This window comes from Struthio camelus, chromosome 19, assembly GCF_040807025.1.
Source record: "Struthio camelus isolate bStrCam1 chromosome 19, bStrCam1.hap1, whole genome shotgun sequence".
Taxonomy (NCBI): domain Eukaryota; kingdom Metazoa; phylum Chordata; class Aves; order Struthioniformes; family Struthionidae; genus Struthio; species Struthio camelus.
This window is the reverse complement of record NC_090960.1, coordinates 10,652,226-10,678,206: the sequence shown is the minus strand read 5'-3', so window position 1 is coordinate 10,678,206 and position 25,981 is coordinate 10,652,226. Positions and strand designations below refer to the sequence as shown.

At 38.5% G+C, this 25,981-nt stretch overlaps 1 protein-coding gene across 3 annotated transcripts in view; it reads right to left on the bottom strand.

Annotated features, from left to right (window-relative positions):
• B3GNTL1 (UDP-GlcNAc:betaGal beta-1,3-N-acetylglucosaminyltransferase like 1) overlaps positions 1-25,981 on the bottom strand; it is a 137,517-nt gene that overhangs the window by 20,537 nt on the left and 90,999 nt on the right. For all 3 annotated transcript variants that reach the window (XM_068913435.1, XM_068913434.1, XM_068913436.1), the window contains 2 exons: positions 17,508-17,603; positions 8,022-8,146 (listed from right to left, as the gene is read on the bottom strand). In XM_068913435.1, coding sequence (XP_068769536.1) covers positions 8,022-8,146; positions 17,508-17,603 — 221 coding nt within the window. The remainder of the gene's footprint in view (positions 1-8,021; positions 8,147-17,507; positions 17,604-25,981) is intronic.

The window sequence follows — 25,981 nt, the reverse complement described above, 5'->3', positions numbered from 1 at the left end:
AAGGAAAGAAATAGGAAGGTCAAGTATTTTTCCAGAATCACGTTCCTGGAAATTCTAGAGTTTCTGCTAGCTTCTGAAAAGGAAGATTAGTTCTTTAGATGCAAATGGAAAGTTTTTAAAACTGATTTTACTTTGAAACGTGACTTTAGCAGAACAACACTATTATATTCCACAGGTACTTCTTAAGACTTCAGAATCTGTTCTGTTAACTTGACTGACACAGTCAAGTTACTTTTCTTCTTGAGTTTGCAAAGCCAAGAAAGCTAAGGAAGAATTAGGCAAGCTTACAAGGCACAAAAAGAATTGTTAACTAACTGCCAGTTGTAGGGAAACTTTCTGAAAATAGAGCTAATACAGAGATGTGAGTCACGTTCACAGGGTCATTAGCAGTACAGCAATGATTAGAAAGAACCCAGCATGACTCTCATCTTTCTAAACATTGTGTGGCTACATGCTAGGAGAAAAAAAAAAACCTTAAAATATTTCAAAATTTGAATTAACAAATAGCTCCTGTCCAAGAGAGGCCTGCTAACTGAATTGTCAAAGGCTCTGCAGTCCGCAGCAAGAGCAACGGCAAGGATGTTGCGAAGAAGCCTAAAATCAGATGTCCCTATGCACTAGCCCTCACCATCATATCATATTCAAGTTAATAAGGAAGAACAGTTATAATCCAAAATATACTGATTTTTTTTTTTTTTTTTAAAAACTGTATCAAAGTTACAAGACTATGATGACTGCTCAGAAAATCTGCAGTTGTTATGATGCAATGATGACTTTGTTAAGAACCCACAGCTTTAGACATAAGCCAATCACACGCATCTCAAAATTGGAAACTAATTTTTATGCCTAAAAGTCTTCACAGACTAAAAATAAGTTGTGCTATGATGTGATACCCGCCCATCAATTATTTCTCTATCTTTGAAGCAAAAGCAATACATAAAACTGCAAAACATTTTAAAAAATAATGATCATAAAGCAACCTGTGTTATTACTTATCTAGTCAGTTTAATACAGTAGAAAACTGTATTGTGCAGCTTAATTTTGAGTACAGAAACATAACATCTATAAAAAAGCAAAACAAACCTCCTATGAAGGTGAGGTATTAAAAACTGAATACCTTGGATTACAATGCATGTACCTACACTGCAGGACAAAAAAAAAAAAAAAAAAACCGTACCAAAACAAAACCGTCAACTGAATATTCAGGCTGCAAAAGTGAGTACTTAAAAATTAAGCAATGCCAAGTTACGCCCCCTGCGCAACTTTAATTAAGCTGCTGCAATACAAATGCAAAATTAGGTAGAAAGACTTCTAAGCCCTGGACCACGTAGAAACTTAAGATAGGTGACAGATACTTTGTCAACCTCATCAGTCCAAGGAACCCGAGATGCACGGGCACCTACCCTCAGACACACAGAAAACGTTTCAGCTGGTTACAGAGATGCCCAGGCACGTTCAGGAGGGGTTGCTTCTAGGGAGCGCGCGTTTGCTGTCTAGAAGATGGGTACCTACATTCCACAGAAGTCCCAAATTTAAGGAGGCCAATAATCACCTGCAAAGATTTGAGACCGAAGTACATTCCCTGACGCAGTTTTACCTATAAATGTTATATTCGGTACTCAAGTGTGGAAGGAAAGTATGAAACGGGAGAATTGCACTCAGAAATTAAAGGATGTGTAACCCAATAAACTCGAAAGTGATTCGATCACTGTCTGAATGCAAGAATATTGCTAGATAACTTCATTTAATCCCCAGTAAATGGCTGTCTTAAATGCGTATTTTAGGTTCTGTAAATGAAGCCAACATAACACAGCACTTTTGATTCATTGCTTAAATCGCTAATTAGGAAAAATTCTTACGAAGATACGTTATTGAAAAATGTCTGCTATAATCCTAACCAGAAAACGCTAACAGAAAAGAATTTTAAAATTACATCCCCAGATTCTGTGTGCCCATTTGTATAAAGTCTTTAAAGATATATCAAACACTCTGAACCCCGAAATTCTTCTAACAGTTTCAGCTGAGATCATCAGGTAGATACAGAATTGTGGGGAGGTCCACATGACCGAGCTTTAATTAGAGTGACGATTTCAGGCTTGCTCTTTCGGAAAACTTGCTCTGCACAAATATATCTCACGTGTTGCAGCAAAAGGTAGCTTGCAGAGTGTCAAAAGAGAGAATTTCAGTTATCCCCTTTAGGCTTCCGCTTCACCTAATTTGCCACACTTTTGGATCTTTCCAGAATAGATAACTGGGATTCCTGCCTTGAGGGATAAGGGAATGCCATTTTCCCATCCTTCAGGAGCCAGTGCAGGTGCAACAGATGGGAACTGTAGCAACGTGCAAAGGATGATTAAAGAAAGTGCCTGAAACAATCTAGAAGTTGAACAAACCGCTTCTCGCAAAAGATTCTCACAGTCATTTTCAGATTTCCCATTATTGCATATTCATAGCCATGAGCAACAGCCAGAAGGTATTATTACCCTGCGTTATCCCAAATCAGGCGGCTTTTCCCTAGCCATGTCAGACAGGATTAAAGTTGCACTTTCCCATTAGCCGTTAGTATCACTTTGTAGCCTGTATTCAGTTAAGGAGATTCTCCGCAGCCCGAAGCCGGGATGCAAATTCCGACTCTGGAAGTTGACACCTGCCTCCTAACGCTCCTGCTTGAGCCAAAGACTTGAAGTACGCTGCTTTTCTGCTTCCTTCTTTTTGTGTCACCTTCTTACTTTACAAAAGAAACACTGGAAGCATACATTTTTCTCTTTGGAAAACCATTCTCAAATCTTTGAGAATTTTCCTCAGATCTCCTTTGCCATGGCCCCTCAGTACTCATCAGTTCGGCGGAGTCTGGAAGGAAGAAGAGGAGCCAAACTGCTGCAGGAGTGAAACGCGGGTATTCATGCAGTGGGCGAGAACGGCTCCGGAGCGTGCTCCTCCGGCCCAAGTAGTCATTACCACACCACCCACCCCAACGACACAACAATGGAGCTCTGTTAAAATGCGTGGTGACCTACTGAAGGAACACAGGAGTCAAGAAACATCTGCTCCACTCCTATTTTTGAAAATGAAAGATAATGTGGCAATAAAAGCTCGATGATTTAATGTCCGAGCTCTGTTAAACTTCTCCGTGCTGTTGACTCCCTTTCCCCTCCTTCCCCCGGCGAGGCTGCGCTAGTGAATCAGCAGAACAGAGAGAGACGTACAGCAAGTACTTGGGAAACGCAGAAACGCGAGCCCAATATCATAAGCAGGGCTGAAATTATAGCCGCTGATCACTGTCCACAGCAACATCACAAATCTGTATGTCTGCCCTTTCCTACGCGCACTGGTCCTGCACGCCGCTCAGGTGACAGCAGAGAGGAAGCCGAGCTATCCAAGTGCGCGGCCCCTTTCAGGGGCATGACGGGACAATCGAGTTGTACGTTATGGGTGAATACCACCAGACTGGGGATCCAGAGACGGCAGAATAGAGAACTTTTTAATCGCAGAGCGAGAGCTGAAGGAACAGGAGTTTATCTAGTTAGTTTTGCAGGCAGAATGCAGGGTCCTTAGGATCCACAGGAAACTCAGAAATGAAGAATCTCATTTGAACCTTGACCATGCTGGTGAATAAACTGATTTTTTTTTTTTTTTGGGTAGTTGTTGTTCTGTTGAACTTCATGTGAACTTATTAATTGCTAGACTATATCGTCCCACTGAGTTATTACATTTACACTGTTAATAGGTTCTATTAATGTCCGAGTTCATCTTCAGGTCGTGGGTCATTAACGGAGGCACGGTTTGCATTGTGGCCTATTTTTCATGAAAGGCTTATTAAGAAAGACAGAAACTATCAATGTTAATGCCATTTGCTTTTCAAGAATCTAATGAGGTCATTAGTTTCTATGTTTAATTGAAGTGCCAAATGCAGGCACCGAGGATAAAAACGCAGTCGACCTCATCTCCATTTTGGCTGTGCGGCAATACGTTACGCTGTTTCTCTCTGCTGTTTATTTTTGGACGAATCTGTTTTTGCAGGAAATGAAGCAGGCATTCCTATGCTCATCAGCGATACGAGACCCGTGGCTCGGAGTACCTCTGAAACAACCCAGCGGGTGTTTCACCGTAAATGCCTGTTCTCCTTTGCTGAGACGACACTAGAAGCTTCTAGTGCCTGAAACCAGATGGTTTTAATAGATTATGTAATTTTGGTTATTTCTGCAGAACAAATTCTTACAATATTATAGTCATGCTGAATACTTAGTATATGAAATTACTGTAAACTATTTAAGTATGCTTCACATTTTCTGCCTAAGAGAGAGCTGCCTGAATCTCAGAGGAAATGTTTTTTTAAAAAAATTCCTATTTTCTGCATATATTAAATTTCTCTTGACCGAAGGTTTGTAAACTGTTACAAAGACTGGCAACCTACACCAGCTGCCTGTCTTCATGAGCAACAGTACATAAAGACAAGTACAACTTTTTATTGCTCATCTTGTACCAAGCTGACTTTCATCTCACAAAGCAGTACATTGTTTTATATACAGATCCCTTTTCTCCCCTTTGGCAAGATAAAAATCTATGAATTTTACAATGTTTTTATTATACACTGAGCTTTCTTACTACAATATTTCTCACTATAAAGTCAGCTCTGATATTGTATTAGATCAGTGTAATGTAGCTTTGTAGCACAAAGTACACATAGCCCTAGGATACAAGCTGTAATGGGAGAGAAAATGATTTAGATGCAAGAGATACAACGTGTGGGATTTTGGGTTGTAAATCCCATACTGAAGGGAAGTTTCTCAAAACCTGTATTGCTCATTCACATTTAGCATGCACCCATCACAGACTTTAAATAAAATTACACTGAGAACATTTATATATCTGTATGCCCCTAATGAAATCTAAATATAGACTGTACTTCATTCAAACTCTGGCACACACTCAAAACATTTAATAACATAGTCCAGTGCCTCCAGGGTAAGGGAGGAGGCAAATAAGTTTTTGTTTCCTGTTTCACAGATGCTTTCAACTCTAGGTATTTGTTCCAGAAGGATGCTAATCATAGCAAAGGATTTTTTAAAAAAAATCATTAACGTTTACAACTATATATCATCAAATAAAGAGCTGAATGTTGCTTGTCAAACAGTTTTAAATTTATTTCAGCAAGTTTGAAAGTGTGAAGTCAAGCATCAATCATCAAATCCTATTATGCGGCTTACTGAAAACTTATTTCCCTTTTTAAAGACTGAAATTAGGCATAAACTGCTTAAAAACAAACAAACAAACCAACCAAAATTCTTATAAGCATCATCTTGCTCTCAGCCAAGACGCTAACCTGGCTGGTGGTTTACTGCTCCCAGAGCCGGGTTTAGGCTAACTCAGAACATTCAAAGACAACGTAGGCCAATGTCAAAAGGGAAAACGTCACAGAAACCCGCCCCAAGAAAACACACCACTAAAAAAAAAGACTTCTAGAAAAGGTACAACACCCATCAAGTAAGCTGGGCTGACCACGAGGCAAACTGGCAAAGACCCAATTTAAACTTTAAACTTAAACCTTTGTGATGAGTCCATTAACCCCCTTTTGCTCTTTCCACAACAACGCACCCTAAAGTCCTTCGAAACAAACGATGGCCAGTCCTTTACAACTTAGGCAACAAACAGGGGAACAAGCCAATAAAAAGAGCTATTATACAACTGCATACTTGAAAGTTCACACAAAACATTATAAACAGTACTAGCAACAGAAAGCCAACAGGAAGAACGGCTAGCCTGACTTCTCAGAACGAGACAAGAAAGGCACGAATTTGGACATGCAAACTGCACATCTGAAACAGTTTACAGCGTTTCCACGTTCTCACAGTGTTGCAACTCAGGGTGCTTGTGCCACACAACCTTGTAGATCCGAATAAGCAACAGCTTGCAGGAAATTCAGAACAAACTCCTTTCCAAGGATAAAATGTTTTCCCACAGATATAAGCAACAATCTTCCAAGATTTCTAGCGTGATGCACGGCTGAAAAGTTTGCAACTAACTGCCAAAAGGATCATGCACAAAAACAGGAAGAACAACTTATATTTAAAGATCAATAAAAGGAAAATAATTTATCTCATATTTGTTTACAAGATCTGAAGAGCATCTTCTCTTTGCTTTGAACGAATGTTTCCGAGTTGAATGACTTTATGTATGAATACACACATATATACTATACATACATACACACACCTATACACTATACATGCATATATACATATATACACACACAGATCTATAGTGGTATTAACCACGGGTATGATACTTAGCTAGTATACTACAGTATTTACAGTAATACAGTAATATAGTAATTTATAACTAAACATGCACATGAAAAGAGTAGTTTTATTAGTCAGTTCTCCAGAGCCATACAAGCAGGACTGACTGAAAAGTGTATTTATCTTACTGCTTAATTGGAAAATGGTTTACTTAACTACCATTGTGATTCCGGTGCAGAACTTCTAAGTGAACAGTATGACTTACATAACTCTTCATTAATAATAATACACAGGAAGAGAAAGAACAGGGTTTTTTTATTATGACTTAGGCTCAGCTTGCAGGACTTGTGATCGGGAAAAGCATCTCTGAGGGCTAAGGTGAGCATGCAGAGGAATCACCTATCAGTCACTTAACAATATTTTATTTCAGGGTAAAACAGCACTGTAAAAGCGCTAGGCCAAGACGTACATAGACGTGCCTCAGATAATTACTCCTAAACAACCACAGGTATTTTTCAAACCTCATTATCTGATGTAGATGTTTTAAACCTTTCAAAACAGGAAAATAAAATATATGAGTAGAGGGCTGCAAATTATCAGATGAGAAGTTTAGTTTTTATTAATTTTTCTCAAGTAGGCTTTTGCTGTTAATACAAAAGGTTCTGTTTAATTTTTTAAACTAAGATAGCTCTTTTTGAAATTAAACTTTAAAATATACATTTTCTTAGATTATGTTCCACACGGCAAGAAAATACGTGAAGCAAAACCTCATATATTAGAAACCTCGTAGTATAAATACTCCAACAAAATTTCACCACTGGGGCATGTTTCAGACACGCTCTAGCAGTTGCCTTCAAAGCGCTGAAGAAGTTACTGCTTCACTGCTTGCTTTTGCCACGTTCAGCAGACAAGATACATAGACACGTGAAGAGTTTTCAATCTACGGTGAGGCTAAAACTCGGGTGCTTTAAATAACCAGAGAGGTTATTCAGGCAGACTGGGAGATTTCATGTGCTCAGCTACAGAGCTGCAGTTGAGGGGATGGTAACTGGAAGCTGAGAAAATAGTACTGCTGTAGTGCAATCCTCCAAATGCTCGATTACTCTTATATCTATTGTGAAATTATTTCAAGAACAGTTGTAAAGACTAAACAACTTCTTAGTATTTTTTCTCAGATATAATTCTCTTCATGCAGATCACGCAGCATGTGCCTATATTACCAATGGACACGACAAAGAGAATGAGTGGTGTATGATTCGCTGCGATTCGTTACAGCTCTACGATCATACGTCCACTTTGTGCCTTACCAGTAAAGACATTCGTGGTATTCGCCAGCCCTGAGCAACCCACCACGCATGGATAGAGAGCTAATGGCTGGAGGACCTTGCATCCACACTGCAAGTAGAGCACTATAAATGGCGACCTGGCATGTGATTTAACTTTGGTTTGATGAGGAGGGAAATATCTTTGAGCACATCAGTTCTGTGCTTATTGCATGCTGCAAGGCTGCCAAGTATAGAGGCGAGACAAATTCATGCATTACAGTATGTTCTTCAAAAGCAGATTACAGGGAAAAAGAACAGAAAGCTAATCTCCAACCATCAAAACAGGCTACTACCAGCATACGATATGCTCATTGTTTGGTCTTTTTTTAAAAAAACAATAAAACATACTAGGTATTCTACTGCCTGATGTCTGGAAAAGAGATTCAGCATCTCATCTTTGTTGTCAATCATGCAAGGTGAAGCTAATTTTTATGCGCTACAAAAACACGCAACTTACTCTAGAACAGAACGAGTTGCAGCCTGGGGATGGTAACGGTACAGCAGGAGGCAATGGTCAACTCGAAACACTTCACCGCCCTTTTCAATATGCTTATAAAAAAACAGCAAATCTTCTGGAATACCCTGGAAGAGAAGCAGCTATTTCAAACCAAGAAGTGACCAACATTCACGGTTCATCAGATTGCATCTGAGTTAACATTTCACTTTGCTGCCAACTGAATAAGGTTTAACATCATTTTATTCAAATTCTTTGTATGTCATGCCATGAACTTACCCAACGGGTCATTACATAAATATATCTGTAGAAAAGATAATACTAATAAAAAAGCAGGCAGTGCTGTTGGAAAATGAAGTACAGCTGACCACAAGGACAGAGGCGAAGAAATAAACATCAACTCATTTGGACAAGGTTGTAAAGCTTGACACAGGTTAGTCCCAAAACAGATAAACCCAACTGCTTAACAGTTCACAAAGTCTAAAATGCTAAGTAACCCAATAATTTCCGGAAAGGAATCGGTGACTTCAGAACAACGGTGCTTTTTGTTTCAACAGAATTAGCGTTCTTCGTTTGGTTGCCATACACATACTTACACTGACATCCACTTAAGAACGAATCAGGCCCCAAAATGAGAGACATGAATCTTAATTAAAAGCCTCCAAACGACTCAAGGTCTGCAAATAATACTTTTTCTTTTCTTGCCATTTATTTCCATGCAACATTCCCCCTAATGGTAAGCTCTAAGAAACATAAGAAATCTCATGACCATATACAAGCATTTCCCATCTCAGTCATACAATCGTCCTGCGAGAGATGTGGTGTCAGCAGGGCAATCTTACGGCACACGGTATTCAATTACCCCATACATATCAAGGTATAAATCCATCTGTAAAGACACTGCCCCATACTGAAGGTGAAAAAGCAGCATCTATTTACATTTTGCAGTGGTCAAAATACTTGAAAAATTAAAATGTGGCTAGAACATTCCATTTTCAAATGTTTAAATACTGATACTTCTTCCCACGAAGCCACTGTTTAAAGTCACATGACTTTATTGGGCTAAAAGTCTTTGATATAAGAACTCAGGTGCATCAGCTAAAATATTTAAGTGTAGCATCAATAAAAAGCTGAAAGGTAACATGACAAAGTTATAACTACGTACGCTCGAGAAGGAAAAGTAAAGGAAGGACTAGTCAGGGAAATGTATTTCTAACTATTATTCTCTTCTACTTGTAACTATTGATTTCATTAGGCAATATCACATACATGAATAATGGGCATAAACCTCAACCTCATCTGCAGGTATTCTATTTTAACACAGAAAAATAATGAAAGCACAAGCTAAATTTAAAAAAAGATTGAATTTTTTCCCCCATTACCAAAGCTTCTGAGTTTTTTCCATAATTAAAAAAAAGGAGATTCTCTAACTGAAGTGCGGGACACAAAATCACTCTGTGTTTTTTTCTGGCCTTCTAGTCACAAGATCAATACAGTTCAGTGTCTGTTTTTCATACCCACCACACTTGGTGTTCATCTCAGACACGGTCTGGACTGAGCAGACATAGGGAAGAAAAAAGAGATAAAAAAGCACTGAGCCTGGAAGACAAATCCAAAACAGTTGGACATATGTATTTTGGAAGAAATCGGAACCGAATCAAGTTCTGTACTTTGCAGCTCCAAACTTCACCATATAATAGATTAAGACGCTGAATTTGACCACGCTCCCAAATTCTGAAATAAAACGCAGTGTGATCTGATTGCTTGGTAAGGGCAGCTTATCTGTAATTAATGTTTTTCTTTGTAGTTATTTGTCTGATTTCTAGTTCACGAGCTCAGATACGGAAGAAAACTTTTACACAACTTTGTAAAATTGATGCTTTATATGAACCTACTTTGATGGTCATGAAGGAATCTGGGGGAGGTTGGAAGAGAAGACAGCAACCACAGTCAGCAGGAAAACAAAAGAAAAACACACAAACTCAAATTCTTTCCATTTAGCATACAGCCATTTTTCTTCTTTCCTTATTCTCAACTTTAATGGAAAGACTGAGAGTCAACAGCAAAGTTTAAGCCTTAGTCTATTTTCCAGTCACACACTAGTCTGCGTTCGGCTGGACGCAAATTTTATAGCACGTATCAGCTTACTGCAGTAGACATATTTTGATTCAGAGGTATCGTTACATCACATACTTATCTGCAACTCATTTTCTTTTGGACATGCGTTTACATTATACATCAGTGTCATTAAAATCTATGGTAAAATAAAAGAGAGTTACTACAAGAGAATCTTTCCAACTGCTGTTTGATTTTGGCGTGCTCTTTTGCTTTGCTTTAACTGGCAGGCATTTTCGTGAAACAAAGTACGCTCCCCCCCCGGAACGAGCAGGTGCCTTGTATTGCTCAGCAGTGGCCTCTCGCATTACAAAGCGGCAGCACTGCCATACGTTTTTCAGGGGAGGAAAGATGTTGACTGGGTTATAGATCCTGCAGGGATGGGACTTCCTATGGCTCTTGAGCGTGTAAGGTTGTTGCAATACAAGAGTTTCTTCCCAGTTGAGACATATTATTGGATCCAGATGGGATTTTGAACGCTTTTGAACTTTGCCAAACAACCGAACTTTCAGAGGAGAAGCGGTTTAACCACGACAGAGTATTCTGAAGTATTTTTGGAAAGTTAATAGCTACTGCTAAAGCTATCATTTAGCAATCCAGCGATAGGCTACCACACAGATAATTTCCAGCAAGAATAAATATAATTAAGTTGTACAGTAGACATGTTACTGGACTACATGAAGACTTTTCCACATTATAGGCAAAACCCAGCCCTCTGTGCTCTGCCGCACTAAGGGCTACACACTACCGGGGAAACTCAGCGTCCTGCCTCACTCGAGCACGGGTTGTGCTGATCAGCTGCTGATTGCAACTCCTAGGGAAAAATGTAATTTGCACCTGCTCTGGACTAAGCAGCTTGCACCATAAAAATCAGTAGCTCACTTCAGCTTATTGCTTCTAAACAGGTGAAGGAGTTGTGTTTACCCAGTATTTTGGACCTGTATCACTTGACCGTGCTGATGCTTGGCTGCATGGATGAGGGGATGATTTTGTATCCACCATGGGATGCCAAACAGAACCCCGCTTGAATTAAACGTATTCCTTGCTCAGGGACTAAGTTCTAAATATTTGACAACTCTTTCTTGCCACCTCCTTATATCCACCTCCTTATTGCCGTTCCAGTTTCCCGCTCCTAGCAGATCACAGTGCACGAAACGGCGCTCCACACTAAAATGTACTGTAGTGCTCAACACACGTATTTAGCAAGCTGCAAGCCAGCTACCACGCGACAAGCAATTCTGGCTATGATTTTTGCAGCTCCAGCATCAGTAATTAGCGCCTCATGCCCACCCTACATGCTTACCAAAAGAAGAATGAGAACATGGAGGGTGAGGATACTGGTCAGCAATTTTTGGGAGGCTTTTAATGAAAGAGTTGCCCTCTGTACAATGCTGTTGCTCCGCTCCTGTAACAAGTAACGTGTGGTGAGAGATCGTGTTGCAGACCTGGGATGACCAACACTAACTACGGCAGAACCGTAGGATGACAAAAGTCCTTTTTTAGGTCACTTGGGTAGAACTTATCATTGGGCTGTAGAGGCATAAGCACAATACGAGAGCTCTCTTGGCAGTACTAGATGTAACACAGATGTATTCTGCCACAGAATCAAGACCCCTCTGTCCCACTTTCTCCATCCATCTCCTTTCCCTCCTCCAAGCCTTCTCTCAGTCATCTTTGACTTGCACTCTTCCCCTGTCTTCTCAGAGCTGACAAGCACTCTAGTAGAGGCAGCAGATCCTTGTGAGCAGAAGCAGTGAAGCAATAAGACCGTGCCGAGCCGTCTAGCTTGTGAAAACAGGAAATCTAACCCTAAAAGTTTTGTATTTCAATAGTACATGCATTTTTAACAGAAAGTGATGAAAAACTAGCCAATGAAAAGTAAATCTATTTACACATCAAAAAAAAATCTTAATTTGGGGGATGTTTAGAGACTCCTCCTCATCAGAGACATCAAGAAAATCAGGCTATAAATTGGAACATTTTTGATAACCAGATAAAAAAACTACAGTAAATGTTGGTCAGAATAAGCCGAAATTTATTCCATTTCTCAGAGGAGACTGAAATTGCTGAATAGAAAGAATGAATCAAAAAGGAAGTAACTTTTGATTCCATACTAACCTGTTTCTTTCAGTACTTTGGAAAGAGTTTGCTGCGTTGCTAATTTTTTTTTTTTTTTTTTTTTTAACTAACTCATTTCATACTGCACATCTTAGGGCATTAATTAGAAAAAACATTTCAACACTAGAGCTGCATGAAAAGCAGATCAAAAGGTGCATATTACGGCAGCTAAGATTAAACCGAAAAACATATTAAAACTCAAGAGTTTAATAATCTCCGCAACAAAGCGGAGATGTTGAGTAAATATCAAGTACTTATTTTTCAAAATACTTATGCCAACAGCTATCCAACAGCATTTCCTCAAAGTCTTGAGCTAAACCACAAGTTAACTCCTTATGAAATAGCTATTCATAGCTTATCTTCAGGATTATCCAAGATACTCTCTCTCCTCTGCAGATCCGTGACTCCATCTTATGGCCCATATCCAAATCACGTCTTCAAATCGTTTTGGCTTGATTATAAAACATGAAGCCTGTAACAATGTTAAATTTACTTCATTGTTTAGAAAATCTCCGCAAAATTTCTTTCATCCAAATGTACTGGCATACAGAAATTCAGCTACACAAAGACAACGGGGAAGCCAAATGGAGGGGACGTGGTAAATTCTAAAAGGTATTTAATAACACCAGCAAAAAAAGCCACTAGACATGAGTTTTCAAATAGCTTAAAAAGAGTAATTTATCTTTCGCTCCACCACTTACTTTCCTTTGGAGATCAAATACTGATCTCTGTTCAGCTTTAACTATACCAAGCCAAAAATATCAGTGCCTGTGTTTTATCCAGATTTTTCCCTAGAGCACCTTGATAGGTTATTTGACAGACTGACAGTATTTTAATTCATGTTCCAAAAAGCCAAATTTCTGCTTAGCCTTTTACCTTCCAGGCCTCATTGTAACTGCCTGCCTTTCTGGAGGGAATGACATTTGTGCGCTCTGGCAGAGAAAAATGGAAAAATGCAAAAATGCATTAGTTAAGTCTCTAAAAGACTACAAAGTTCTCTTTGAGCTGTGCAGTACGTGCTGCCGTCTCCCGAGCACCAAAGCACACTTTGACACCACCTCAATTCACATTTTCTGTGACCTTTTATCACAGAAATAGATCAAAACGGAGTTCCAGCCACTTTGCTCTGAACCGCAGTGCGTATTCAGAAAGGCCAGTGGCTTATAATGTGCTGTTCCATCTGGGGTTCATTATGAATAATTTCCCTCTGTTTACACTTTTAGATTAGGTTAGAACTTTTAAGTCAGTCGTGCCATTTTTAGTCTGCATACGTTTAAAAAGGAAGGTTAATGACAGGGGTGAGGGGCTTTGGTTTAAAAAAAAAAAAAAAACAACGTTTTCTATGTTGGTCTACCTTGGAAAAAGGAGACCAAGTTTTGGTAAAAACACAAGAGAGTGTTTTTTGGGTAAAAAACCCAAGTGTTTTTTGCCACCCAAGAGTGGCGTGTTATTGTTTTGATGTCAAGGATAATACTGCTTGAATAAAGTCATGATGATACAATTTGCTGCATTTGCACGGAGCGGGGTTGGCAGGCTAGCAACGTTCATTTATACAATTCTAACCATCTTCTAGGTTTCTTAAAGCATTTACCTAAAACGGTAAGCTGGATTGTTTTAGTTTAGTGCCACTGCACACAAGCGATTAGAACAAATGAACGAGGTGGCTAAAGAAACAAACAGCGTGCCTTCCCAGTGATCTTCGTTTGCGCATAACAAGCGGGTGAAAGTCTGGAGTCCCACCTGAAGAACACATTTTGGTAGAAACGCACGAGGACAGCTAACTGCCATTTCACAGCGTTCATTTGGAAACAAATTGAGGAGCACTCTCAAGTGTATGTAATAACTTTGCACAGCCACTAACGGATAGCGTTGCCTATCAGCATGCATGGTTTCATACGTTCCCTACTTTAATGGTTCACAAAGCTTTGAAATCTGCTATTCATATTATATAAGGACCTGTACGTTTTTTCTCAGCCTAGCTTTATGTGATGCTTCTGGACACAGTTATGACTTTTCAACAACACTGCTAGCTATTAGAGTACGCTAAAAAGTATAGGAGCAAAACCAATCACGGAGATAACGCGAGGTCTGAAGGGTATAGTGAAGTCTCACAGCTTCCTTCAGTAATCAAGTACTGCACTCCTAACATGTATGGTTTGGATAACTTTCAGGAAGATTATTTCCCTTGAGTTTCCTGAAAAATTAAGTCAGAAATACGGTTCATGTGACCCTCCTCCTAACAGTGGCTACTATTAAAAATGTGATGTTTCCTACTAGATTATTTCAGTCTCAGCACACTATGAAGACAGAACTTGCTAAAATCAACTGCTTTCAAGTACTTCTGTCTTAATTTTTTTTTTTAAACATCGGTGACCCCTTTAGCTTTGCTTGATAGCTTGATGCTTGATGTCAAAAACGTGTCAAACTTGGGCTCTCTTTATGATCATGTATGTACAAAAATTAATCATATATCAGAGGTTGCATAAATAACATCTTTATCATTTTATTTAGGTAGCAAATAAAGTATACCTCTAAGATACCATTTCTGAAGAAGCTATTTAGAATTTTGTTTGGATATTGCCACAGTGGTAACACACAGGGAATAAAGTTCCAGTGATTGCAGATCTTGAACAGAAGGAATTTTGTTTGTAGGAACGTTGCATGAACTATTTTAAAAATCTGTTTCTCATAAAGCCTGGATGGACAGACAGATAGATGCATACCTACCTCTAATAAAAAAAGATGATTATGTCAGAGGTTATATATTTATATTCTATCAGTCCACCCATACTATTAACTTAAAACATCAAATCACAAGCCCTCTCTGGAAGAATTATCTTCCATTTGTTCTAAGCACTGAAATATGAAGAACAGGTGTTTGGGTTTAATTCCAAATGAGAAATGCAGCTTTTTGGCACGGAAACCGTTTAGCAAATGGAAAAGACTGAAATCTGGACATTTCTTGATCTGTTTCTGTGTTTACTGGCAGCGATATGACACTTATGGGTTGCACTGTTAAATACTAACTAAAAAACGGAGAGGGACGTGATTAAATTAACATAGTCAAATCACAGGTCAGGTCAGCACACGCACGCACAGGGGTAAGATCCTTGAGAGGGCTCAGTACTAATTCATAAGAGCTCTATTGATACATATAGAAAATCTTTGCTTCAAATTAATTCTTTTCAAATGGAAAAGAATTAGATCAGTACTAATTCTTTTCAGTGCCAAACGCTAAAAGATTTAGGACCTGATGCTGTGTTCTCTAAACTCACACAGGATAAAGGCTTGACCTCATTGCTTATATTCACTGCTTTGTTCAGATCTCTTGCCAACCCTGTTAGCATGGTATTTTTGCTGAAGGTCCTCCATATCAGCCAAAGCAACAGATCTAACAAGATTAGAAGGACATATCATGCATTGCTGCTTAAAATCATTAGGACTGTTAGTGTATTACATCTTAATATCAGGTGGCACATTTCCTACCTAATTATAAAAAGAGAGAGAGAGAAGAGAGAGAGAGAGAGAGAGAGAGAGAGAGAGAGAGAGAGAGAGAGAGAGAGAGAGAGAGAGAGAGAGAGAGAGAGAGAGAGAGAGAGAGAGAGAGAGAGAGAAGGAAAAAGCAGAAAGAGCGGAGCAATAGTCTGTTTAACTTCTTGCACTTTATCATTAGATTTGTTGTTCTATTGTTCCCACTGTGTGGGTTTTTTTTTTTTTTTTTTTTTTCAAACTTACCAACAATGTTCAAGAAGTTAAATCAAATATATTCTTCAGAGAATGAAAACACCAGGATAAGGAACAATAATTAAAAGAAGAAATAAAGAGTGTGGGTCAACAAATGTAGACTGCAATGGAAGCCAGACTCCATTCCCAGGTCTGCCATTCATCCACTGTGTAATTAAAGGCAAACCTATTAAAGCCAAACCTTTTTACTCACTTCTCTCCATTGTCTCCTTAAATTATAATTTTTTTTGGCAGTCCAGTGAATGTATTTGTATATCCTCATATACTGACATCCCCACCCAAATATGTACACGTGTTTATATATACATACACATGCTGCATAGCACAAGAGGGCCTCTTTCAGAAGCTATAAAAGAATAATAATAATAATATGTTGTGGCTTACATAATAAAATAGGAAATAGTCTTAGAAGAATATTTTACAGTACTATTAAATGAAGGCTTTCAAAAAAAAAAAAAATCTGAATCACCCATTCTAGCCCTAAAATTTCACTGACACCATTAGAAGCAAAACTCCTGAAGCCCAAAACACACTGAATGGACCCAAATGAGTCTGAATTAGAATGATGAAATTTGCTAACATATTTCTACTACTACCATAATAAATACCACCTGAAACAGGCCCACCCATATTCCAACATAATTCATTCACTGATTCAAATATTCTCATGATAAACATGCAGATGACCCTAAGGCAACCAAAAGGAACTCATACGCACAATCTACAAAAAAGGAAAACACTTTGCTATCAGTGGAGGAACGTTTCTCAGAGAACAGTCATTTAATTTGTAGTCTCTCAGGCCTCATCCTTGAGGGAAACCTAGTTAACATCTTCCAAATGCAAGCTTGAGAACTAAAATTGACAACTGGATATAGGAGAACCACAAATATAGTGACAGTAGTTTTATGGCACATTGTAATGTCCCCTCCTCCCTTTCCTCTTCACGTTATGGATATAAATCTTTCTTTCCCCTTAGAAAAAGCTACCTTATCACCCTTTTCCCCATCCTGCACCTTTCTTCCTTTCCACATCTTTCCCCCAAATCTACTTTATCTTTCAGAGATGGTTCAATATCCATAACGAAGCCACAAGCAATTTATCCTGACTTTTATTTAGCTTTCAAATCTGCTGCTTCTATTTCAGGCCTGAAGAAGAGCTTGAATTTCAGAAGTCTTGTTTTATTTTTCCAGGTAGGCTGATGTATCTAACAAAGTATGCTAGATTTATTTGCAAACCCCATTTCAGTTATGTCCTGAAATCATCAGAGTTGCATCAAACCAACTGCATTTGATTAAGCACCGTTTTCCATGAAAGTGGAATCAAGAATAAGGTATTCGCTATAGCCCAGTTTTACTGGACCTCATTTTGATCTATATCCCTTCGCCTAGTTTCTCTTAAAACAATTTTCAGGCTTTCAGAGGCAGTTAGTCAACAGGAAACAGTAGATGCAACAAATCTGCCAGAAGTCAGATGAGATAGTTCCTGGTCTACATGTTCATCCACAGCACTCACCTTTCCACCCTCATTGAATTTGCCCACATGATAAAACCATTCTCGGGAACAGAACCAGGTTGGCATGATTACAGTAGGGCCATGGGAGGTAAACACCTAGGAAAAAGGTGGGAAAAAAAAAAAGGCTAATTAACACAATGTCAAAAATAGCATCTATTGGGAAACAAAGTAGATCTTACACATTTGCCTAAAAACCTGCAAACATTTACATATATTTAACCTTCAGCACAGAAAAGCTCCACTGAAATATTCATTTGCTTAAAATTTAACACGTGCTTAGTGCTTAAATGTAGTGTATACCAGCATCCCTGAGGTGTCACAGCCAAACAGAAGAATCTACGTATTTCCTGCTTCATATTCCGTGACCCTCTATTCTATTCTAAGTTACAAACACAGAGTAAATGGAACTATATTTCAAATTTGGAGAAATATACTGGAAATGACAGTTCTATTAAAAATGCCAATGTTGATAGTGAAGGGAAAAGACTGAAGAAAATCCTAAAAAATTAAAGTTCTTGAACTTAACTCTAGAATTGCATGTTGCTCTTCCATTTTTTATCCCTTACAAATATACTAAGTAGGAACTTCCATTGATCTTTTATATCTGCCAAAGACACTTAAATTATCAAGCTTGGACAAGTAAGATGCAATTTGATTTTAAACATTACCAGAGCACTATGGATTTGCTACCCCAGCGGTACCTACCTTAAAAGGTTGTTGGAAGGAAAATGCTTTAGGGAATGAAAAGGGAGTGGCTATTAATTTCACCCTCTTGAATAGTGACAGCCAGGAACTATACAAATCAGTCTTTGCGGCTTTAAACAAACCTGCTGTAAACACAACTATGAAATAAACCAGAATCTGGATTACGGAAGGTAAACTGATTCTTTCCTTTACTATAAGATGAAGTATCCAGCCAAACAATAGACTGAACTTGTCAAACAGAACGTGCAAAGCGAAGGCAGCGCGCTGTGCCGCGTTCCAAGAACTCTACAGGAAATAAAACGTACCGCCCGATTCACAAAGTGAGAAGAAAAAATAAAACAAAACAAAGCACACTGCTAGTCTGCAAACGCTAATGAAAACGCTGAGCTTATGAGCACATCATTCCATAGTCGGCAATATTAATATTCCTATACAGTTGACATTTTTAAACAGCAGCGCATAAATGTCTATTTTGTCATTTGCATCTAGGCACTTACCTGCTAAAGGTGTTAAATAACTATCACTCCTCTCGATTTCAACCTGAGATGGAGTTCCTCAAACTTCCATGTCCACAGAGAAACAGATTTAGAAGCCAAATTTTATGCACCCAGTTCTCTATAGACACTCAGACCAGCTCTCCAAGCAAATTTGTGCAGAAGTCTAAACAAAGCACACAGACGATCTACTCCCAGGTTTTTTTATGCATGAACCATCAAGACCAAATGCAGGCATCCGCTTTTGGGTGAAACGTGCTGCATTCTGAACTCCATGGACACAACGACAGATCTCCACTGTTGAAAAGGGAGCCTAGGGTGACTTGATGAGATGCTTAAATTTTAGGCAACCCTATTTAGTCAGGCTAATCCTATCACTTGATAACTATGATTTAACACATTAATGGCTTCTCCCTAACAGGGATACGCTGGCTTCTGAGGTGCTAAATGTTAAGAACTCCCTCCCAAAATCAGTGGGAGCTTAAAGACTCAAAACATTCCCAGAAAATCAGAGTAGACTTGACTAGTCAGTACACGGTTATTAGCTCCACACTAATTAATTGCAAGGGCAATTGCTCATGACACACTGCACATACAGATGTCTTCCCTAAAAATCAAACAGTGCTCTACAGCTCTGCCCATTTCAGAAAAGACACTGGAACTTTTGGCATCACACAGACAAACTCCTTCATGGTGAGGTGGATAGGTTGCTACGTATGATTTCCAGGTCTTATCCGTCAAGAGAGTCCTTGAACGTGGAATAGCACACCAGGTGAGAATCAATGAAATGGTTTTTTAAAAAAAAAAAAAAAAAAAGCTTTCTCTATACAAACGCCTGAACATTTACAGCGTGAGGTTAAAATAAGCCTGAGCAGATTTAAATCTGTGCTGCTGCCACAAGGGCAAACTCATCCTACCTTGTCCCTGGCTATGCTGAAAACAGTGTTTGTGAAGCTTTGCAGTCAGCCAAGATTATTATTTTTTTTTTGCTAGCTTAGCTTTCAGCTGGATCCGCTCCCCGATCCAGCTAACCACATAACCAGCACAGCGACACTAGTGTTTACGCGTTAGGCGGATCAGGGAGCACACTAACGCAAAGGCAAGGGAGGAAACAGGGCAGCAAGCGCAGAGAGGAGAGCGAGACCATTCTCTTCAGCAGCAATACAGATAATCTGCAAAGAATCTTTAAACTGATAGGGGAAACTATATGCTCCAAGTCTATTTTCACAGGATGCCTGGATTAATTTAACAGCTCTCCCACTCATCCTGCCTCTGGCTATACACCCCTGCCGCTTACAGCGGCATCGGCACTCACCTGACCCCATGGGCAGCTGGATCAGAGCGCGAAGCCAGCAGGAAAACAATTTTTTTTTTTTAGTTAGTTTTCCATAGCCTTCGTTCGCTGAACGGTTCACTGTGGGGTCAAACTAGCAATACTGCTGACATACTGGAGGGGGAAGGAAAATGTTCTGGAGAAGAAAACAAGACCTCCCGTTTCGGTCATGGCCCACAGTTAATCAGTCCAGCCGTAATATAAAACTGCACCCTCTGCCTGTGAATACTTACAGCAATGGGAGGAGAGCTGGCTCAGGAAAAACATTAAACTCCTAACAATTATATCGAAACATTGCAGCATCTGCCAAACTTTTGAAAGCTATTTTGGCTTCAGGAGAAGGAAAACAACCACAATCTTCTGCAGTTTGGAAATTCTAGATTTCGGCTTAGTCAGATGGGAAGGGCTCCTCTGGACTTCTCTTTTTGCCTACTCTTGTCATGCGCGCTTGCCAAAGTATTAACAAATGGTGGAAAGGATTAGAAGACTCTGATAAAAAGCTTTTGCTCTGCGAGACTGCCACTTGAGATTTTATCTACAAAGGTTTCAGACTGCGTGGATTGGAACAAGAGAAACAAACAAGACATGCTAGCCTTAAAAATCTGAAAAACAACCCAAAGGACAGTTTATCATGCAGCTCTGTAACTGCTGTGTTAAGTGTTCTTGTAAACATCCCCCAGCTCTGTCCACCAAAGGTTTTGTGTTGCCTCAGAACCTTACCGGCTCTTCAGTCCTCTTCTTTCGCTAATCACTAGTGAATCCGGTACACCTGCCTGAGATCTATTGGGGGAGTTAATTCATTATACTGGAAAGCAATATGGAATTCTTCACATATAGCTCTCTTGGAAGATTAATCCTCAACTGTAGTTAAATCTGCTGTTACTTACAGCACACTATAAGCTATAAGGATTATCTAAATATAGTCTAGTCAAATGAAATCAACTTGTCAAAAAGAAAAAAAAAAAGAGCTTGTAGCGGAAGGTATAAATCTATCCTGATTTAGAATTCCTAAAGAACAATGCATTTCATCATAATTATATTGGGATCCATCTTCCATCAGCTTCCAGGTGACACCCAGGCCGCTATTTCAGCAACATATTTGTTAAATTATTTAGAATTTTTTTGTCATCTGGTTTTGTTCCAAGGATCAAGTAGCAAGTAATTGAAACCGATTTACTCCGGTTGCTATTGCTAACTGTTTGGCTATCAAATTACACTCAAGTTTTATAGAGAATCTCAGGGAAAGAAATCTAAGGAATATAAGGAGTTGAAAAAGCAATTTTCATTTATTTTGTTTCAAAGCTGTCAACAAGTACATGTGATTCTGGTCCTCACTGATGTTCACTTCAGATCATGTCAGCATCCAATAAGAAACTGAAATTCCAGTACAAAGAAAGGCATTCATGTGTTTACAGTGACTGCTCAAGGAAAGCTCTATTTCCTGAACCAGCAAATCAAAATCTAATAGTAACGTGCCAAAAGAAGACATGCAGATGGTGAGATAACCTTACCGTATTTTGTCATGCAAAACACAGACAGGAAACTAGACAGTTCGCAAGAGCAACATATTTAACCAAGGGCCCAGATTGCTCTCCAACATAACAAGTTAATTCCCCAAAATACACTACACGTGTTTAATTCTACTTATTTATGATAATTATATGCACACAGGTCAATGATTAGAAACGATCTGTTTTGTGAGGATGAATACAGCTTTTTAATACCCTAGATCCTCTATTAACACACAACATTGGGTTATCCAGTTAGAAGGCGAGAAAGGAAAAAAAATAAACAAACATCACGTCAGCTGTATCCAGACCATGACCAAAGGTCAACACTCCTGATCTAGACCAAATGACACGTTAGGATGCTAGCGCATTCATTTAGCAGTGAACGTACCAGGGTTTCATTACTGAAGAGCGGGTTTTACATCCAGAATCAGGTGTGTGTATGCAGGTGTGTGACAGAAGAGACATGGAGGAAGAGGAAAGAAGAAAGAGTTTCTTATCCTACCTCAAAAAAATTATTAGATAAATAAGATTTTTCAAAACAAGAATTACAACAAACTTTACTAGGCTTTAAGGAACCTAAGCACCCAATCTGGTATGGATTACACTGAGTTAGTTTATATAATATTGAACTGTTTCACCCTTTCCTACGCCTATATAAATAACTGCCGCTATCACCTAATCATTGCGCTCTTTAACACTAGCTGAAAAACCCTAAAGAAGCCAAGATATAGCACAGTAAAAAGTACACTTTTCTGCCAGAGCCTTCCGTACCGAAAGCTTGAAGTATAAACAGTAATTCTGATATGGGCTTGATTAAAATCAGCATTGCCTATTCTTCACAACCCCAAACCATATTCTGCAACAAAATTAATTAAAAAAATGTATCAGGCATCCTGGGAATTGGTAAAACCAGCGAAAGCAAAGAGCGTTCTGCACCTCTGAGAAACTATTGCAGTTCTTCTGCTGGAAAAATCACAACCTACAGCTCCCAATAACTTCTTCATTTGAAGGCTTCATTTGAAGCATTTGAAGGCTTAATGAAAGCTGAAATGTTTCACGGTTTGCAAGAAACGCACACGCTCCTTGCAAGAACAGAACTAACGTGAGCAGCCGCAAGATGTTGCCTTCTCACTTGCTGTATCTGTTTCCCTCTCTAATATTTCTGCCACCAAATAAAATGATTGTTTGAAGGGACCTATATTGGTCGTTTTCTGTAACAACTAACTAGATTTTACACGTAGCTCTCTTTTCAGGATGTAGCTCGAGAGTCCTGCACAGAAGAGATTTTTTCTTAAACCTCTAAGTATAGTCCCTTCCAACATTTTAAAACTTACTTTATTTCAAATTAGAAGATACTATTTTCTAAAAATTAGTTATATAAAGTAAAGTGATCTCTTTGGTTGACCTTCCACATAAAGACAATCCAAATGAACAATGCTGGGTACAAGCTGTATGATTGCCATCTCATTTTTTTTTTGAATTTTCAATACAAAGTCTTAAGCCTATTCGAAGATGCAGCCATTGAACACTTTAGCATAGAATACCTACGCAACAAACTATTACCATCATTACTGACTTAGGAGTGCCAGGAATATTCATGAATATTTAAAAAAAAAGGATTCTGCCGTCCAAGTGATTAGAATCCTCCGTAGATATGCTAAATAATATGCTAAGTAATAACGCTTGACAGCAAAAGATGAATTTGTTTTTATAAAAGGACTATTTTCTTCAAAGCCTGTAAGGTTAACCAAGACAGAAAGAGAGCTGATATTTGCTTTTCATTTTATCCTTCTGTGCAGATTAATAAGAAATAATGATCACTAAAATATTAAGGATATATTTTAACACTTTTAAAATCATACCTAAATCTGGAGGAACACATTGCATGAATTACTCGTACAAATCCCTGTCCCCCACTCTCCCTTCACCCCTACATTTCCAGTTCTCATGATGTAAAGCAGAGGAACCGGGAGGACAGTAGCACGGGAAGAAAGTATTGAATTTGGGTAATTTCAAATTGGGGTTTGAATTGGGGTAACAAACTGCCTTGTCCCTCACAGCTTATTACACTCTTAGTGCTTTCCACCAGGCCATTCACTTCAAGAAAAATATGACAGTTCTTTTCATGGCTAGCTGATCATTATACTAGAACATAAAATTCTGTACAAATATAATTCCCTATACAATATAAAAATTTGGTATCAGGTCTCTACAGTGTGGGATGTGAAATCACCTTCTGCAATGAGTCAGCTGGAGGAATAAAATATCTTATTTCTTTTGTGGATCTAGATGTGTATCAACATGTCCTCACTTCCTCCCAACATCTCTGGCTACAACAGAGTGCCACAAAGACTGTCACGCAGGGTAAAGACTTCTTATACCAGGCTATGTTCCACCCACCTTTTTTTTTCCTTTAATCTGTGGCTGAAATCTGCTTACACGTTTTCCAAAGGTAAATATATTAACTATGGTTTTATAGTCTAATAAATACATTTCAAATTAGCTGTCTTTACTTTTTGTGAGCTAGTCCATGCCAACTCCATTGTGCTGGATAATTGAGAGTTGACTATACCACTGAATATCTCTTTCTTAGTTGAACGCTCCCTGTAAAACCCAATAGCAAATGCTATTCTTCTAGCCTTTTTTCAGACCTTTTATCTACTACTGATGATGAATTAAGCTTCTGCTGAAATCAAAAGAATAGATGCATGCCCAGAGAACAGCCTGTGTGACTTTAGCATGTCTTACATCCTTCTTCTTGTCTGTAAGCTGCTGAAAGGGGTCTTGTAACATGCATACCTTAACAAGTCTCTAATTCTTGGAGAGTTTCCAGTATTTAAAGGGTCAGGTATTTACAATGGAAGAATTACTCCATCCAGTAACATGAAGTGTTCCGTACCAAGAGGTTGTCTACTTGGCTTTTAAAAGGCTTGCTGTTTATGCTGAGTTCTTACCAGGAAAGAAAGAAAATAATCTGCTTAAAATCATATTAGCTAAGAGTACATTGTGATTAGAACAAATCAGAAATCTGTACAAATACTACCATGACGAATGCTCACGTAATAAATCTTAAAAAATGCTCTTTCCACTTGACTTTTTAAAGAGCTGAACGCGCCATTAAGTATTTTTGCAAAATGAAGACTGAATGGGTCTTCTACATTTTGAGATAGTCCCCAAATGAAGAAATATATAACTGAAACAGAATTTCTAAGTTATTACAACAGAGTTCATATTTATATAGAAATTTTCATCTCAAAGATTCATGAAAAACAAAAGAGGATGCAAATGTCCCATTTCGAATGACAGACATCCCGATTTTCGGGATAACAAGGACAATGCTAACCTTACAAAAAGTTATGAGCTCTTCAGTGCTCAGAAGATGATTTCAAAGTAACTATATTACTGTTTATAACTAATAACTAATTTACTGCTCATGAAAAATCAGCTATATTTGCAACTTATTAAATATTACTTAACATAAAATACACGTAGCACATAGATAATCCTGCTCGCCTGGAAAGGCTTCTTTTCTTTGGGCCCACACTGCTACCTCCTAGCAACATCTCCCGCTTCACTAATGAGGAGTGCTGCTAGGGGGAAGTATACGCTGCTGAGCATTTTACTTCATTTTTACTAAATATAAAGTTAAGAAAAGAAACCAAAAAAAACCCATAAAAAAGCAACAGATGAAACTTGGCTACACACCACCATCCAAAACTAATGATCACCTGATGTGCAAGTAAATCCCCTGGCAAATTTCAACTTCAGTGAATTTTATAATATAGGCATTTTGAGAAAGAAAGATTGTAAGGTTTAAATATTTTTGAGACATTATAGTCAAGTATATCCAAAGGCATGATATATCCCAGGTACTACTGCTCATTAGTTCTCCTTTTTAAATGAATTCTAGTGTTATAAAGGTTGCGTGCACCTTGGGAGTTGGGGGGAGACACAAACCTCAGTTAAATGAATGAAATACAAGCATCTTCTAAACAAGTATAGAAATGTAGTTAAGGAAATCGCTTCTGAATTTGAAAAGTCCAGCTGTGTGGTAATGTACATGCAAAAGATCCACAGAAGAAATATTAAATATTCATGCAAACTAGCTGTATTTATTGCAATACACATAGTATTTCCTTTGGTTTTCTCCCCCCTCCCAAAGGGCTTAACATTTAGATTAGATAAAAAAAAAAAAAAAATTAGGTAAGATTTTAGAGTACAGATTCAAAGTATTTGATTAACAACCGCAGCAGTAGAATGTTTTCTTTAGGAAATCAAAGCAAACTTTACCCAAATCTTTCCCTAACGTCTTCCCATCATATCGCAATCTTTGGAGGCTATCAAAGCACGGCGTGCATTCCAGGGCCCCACGAGCGCATGATTTACATTCTGTATCACTTCAAAGTTGTGAACGGGAGAACAAAAGAAAAG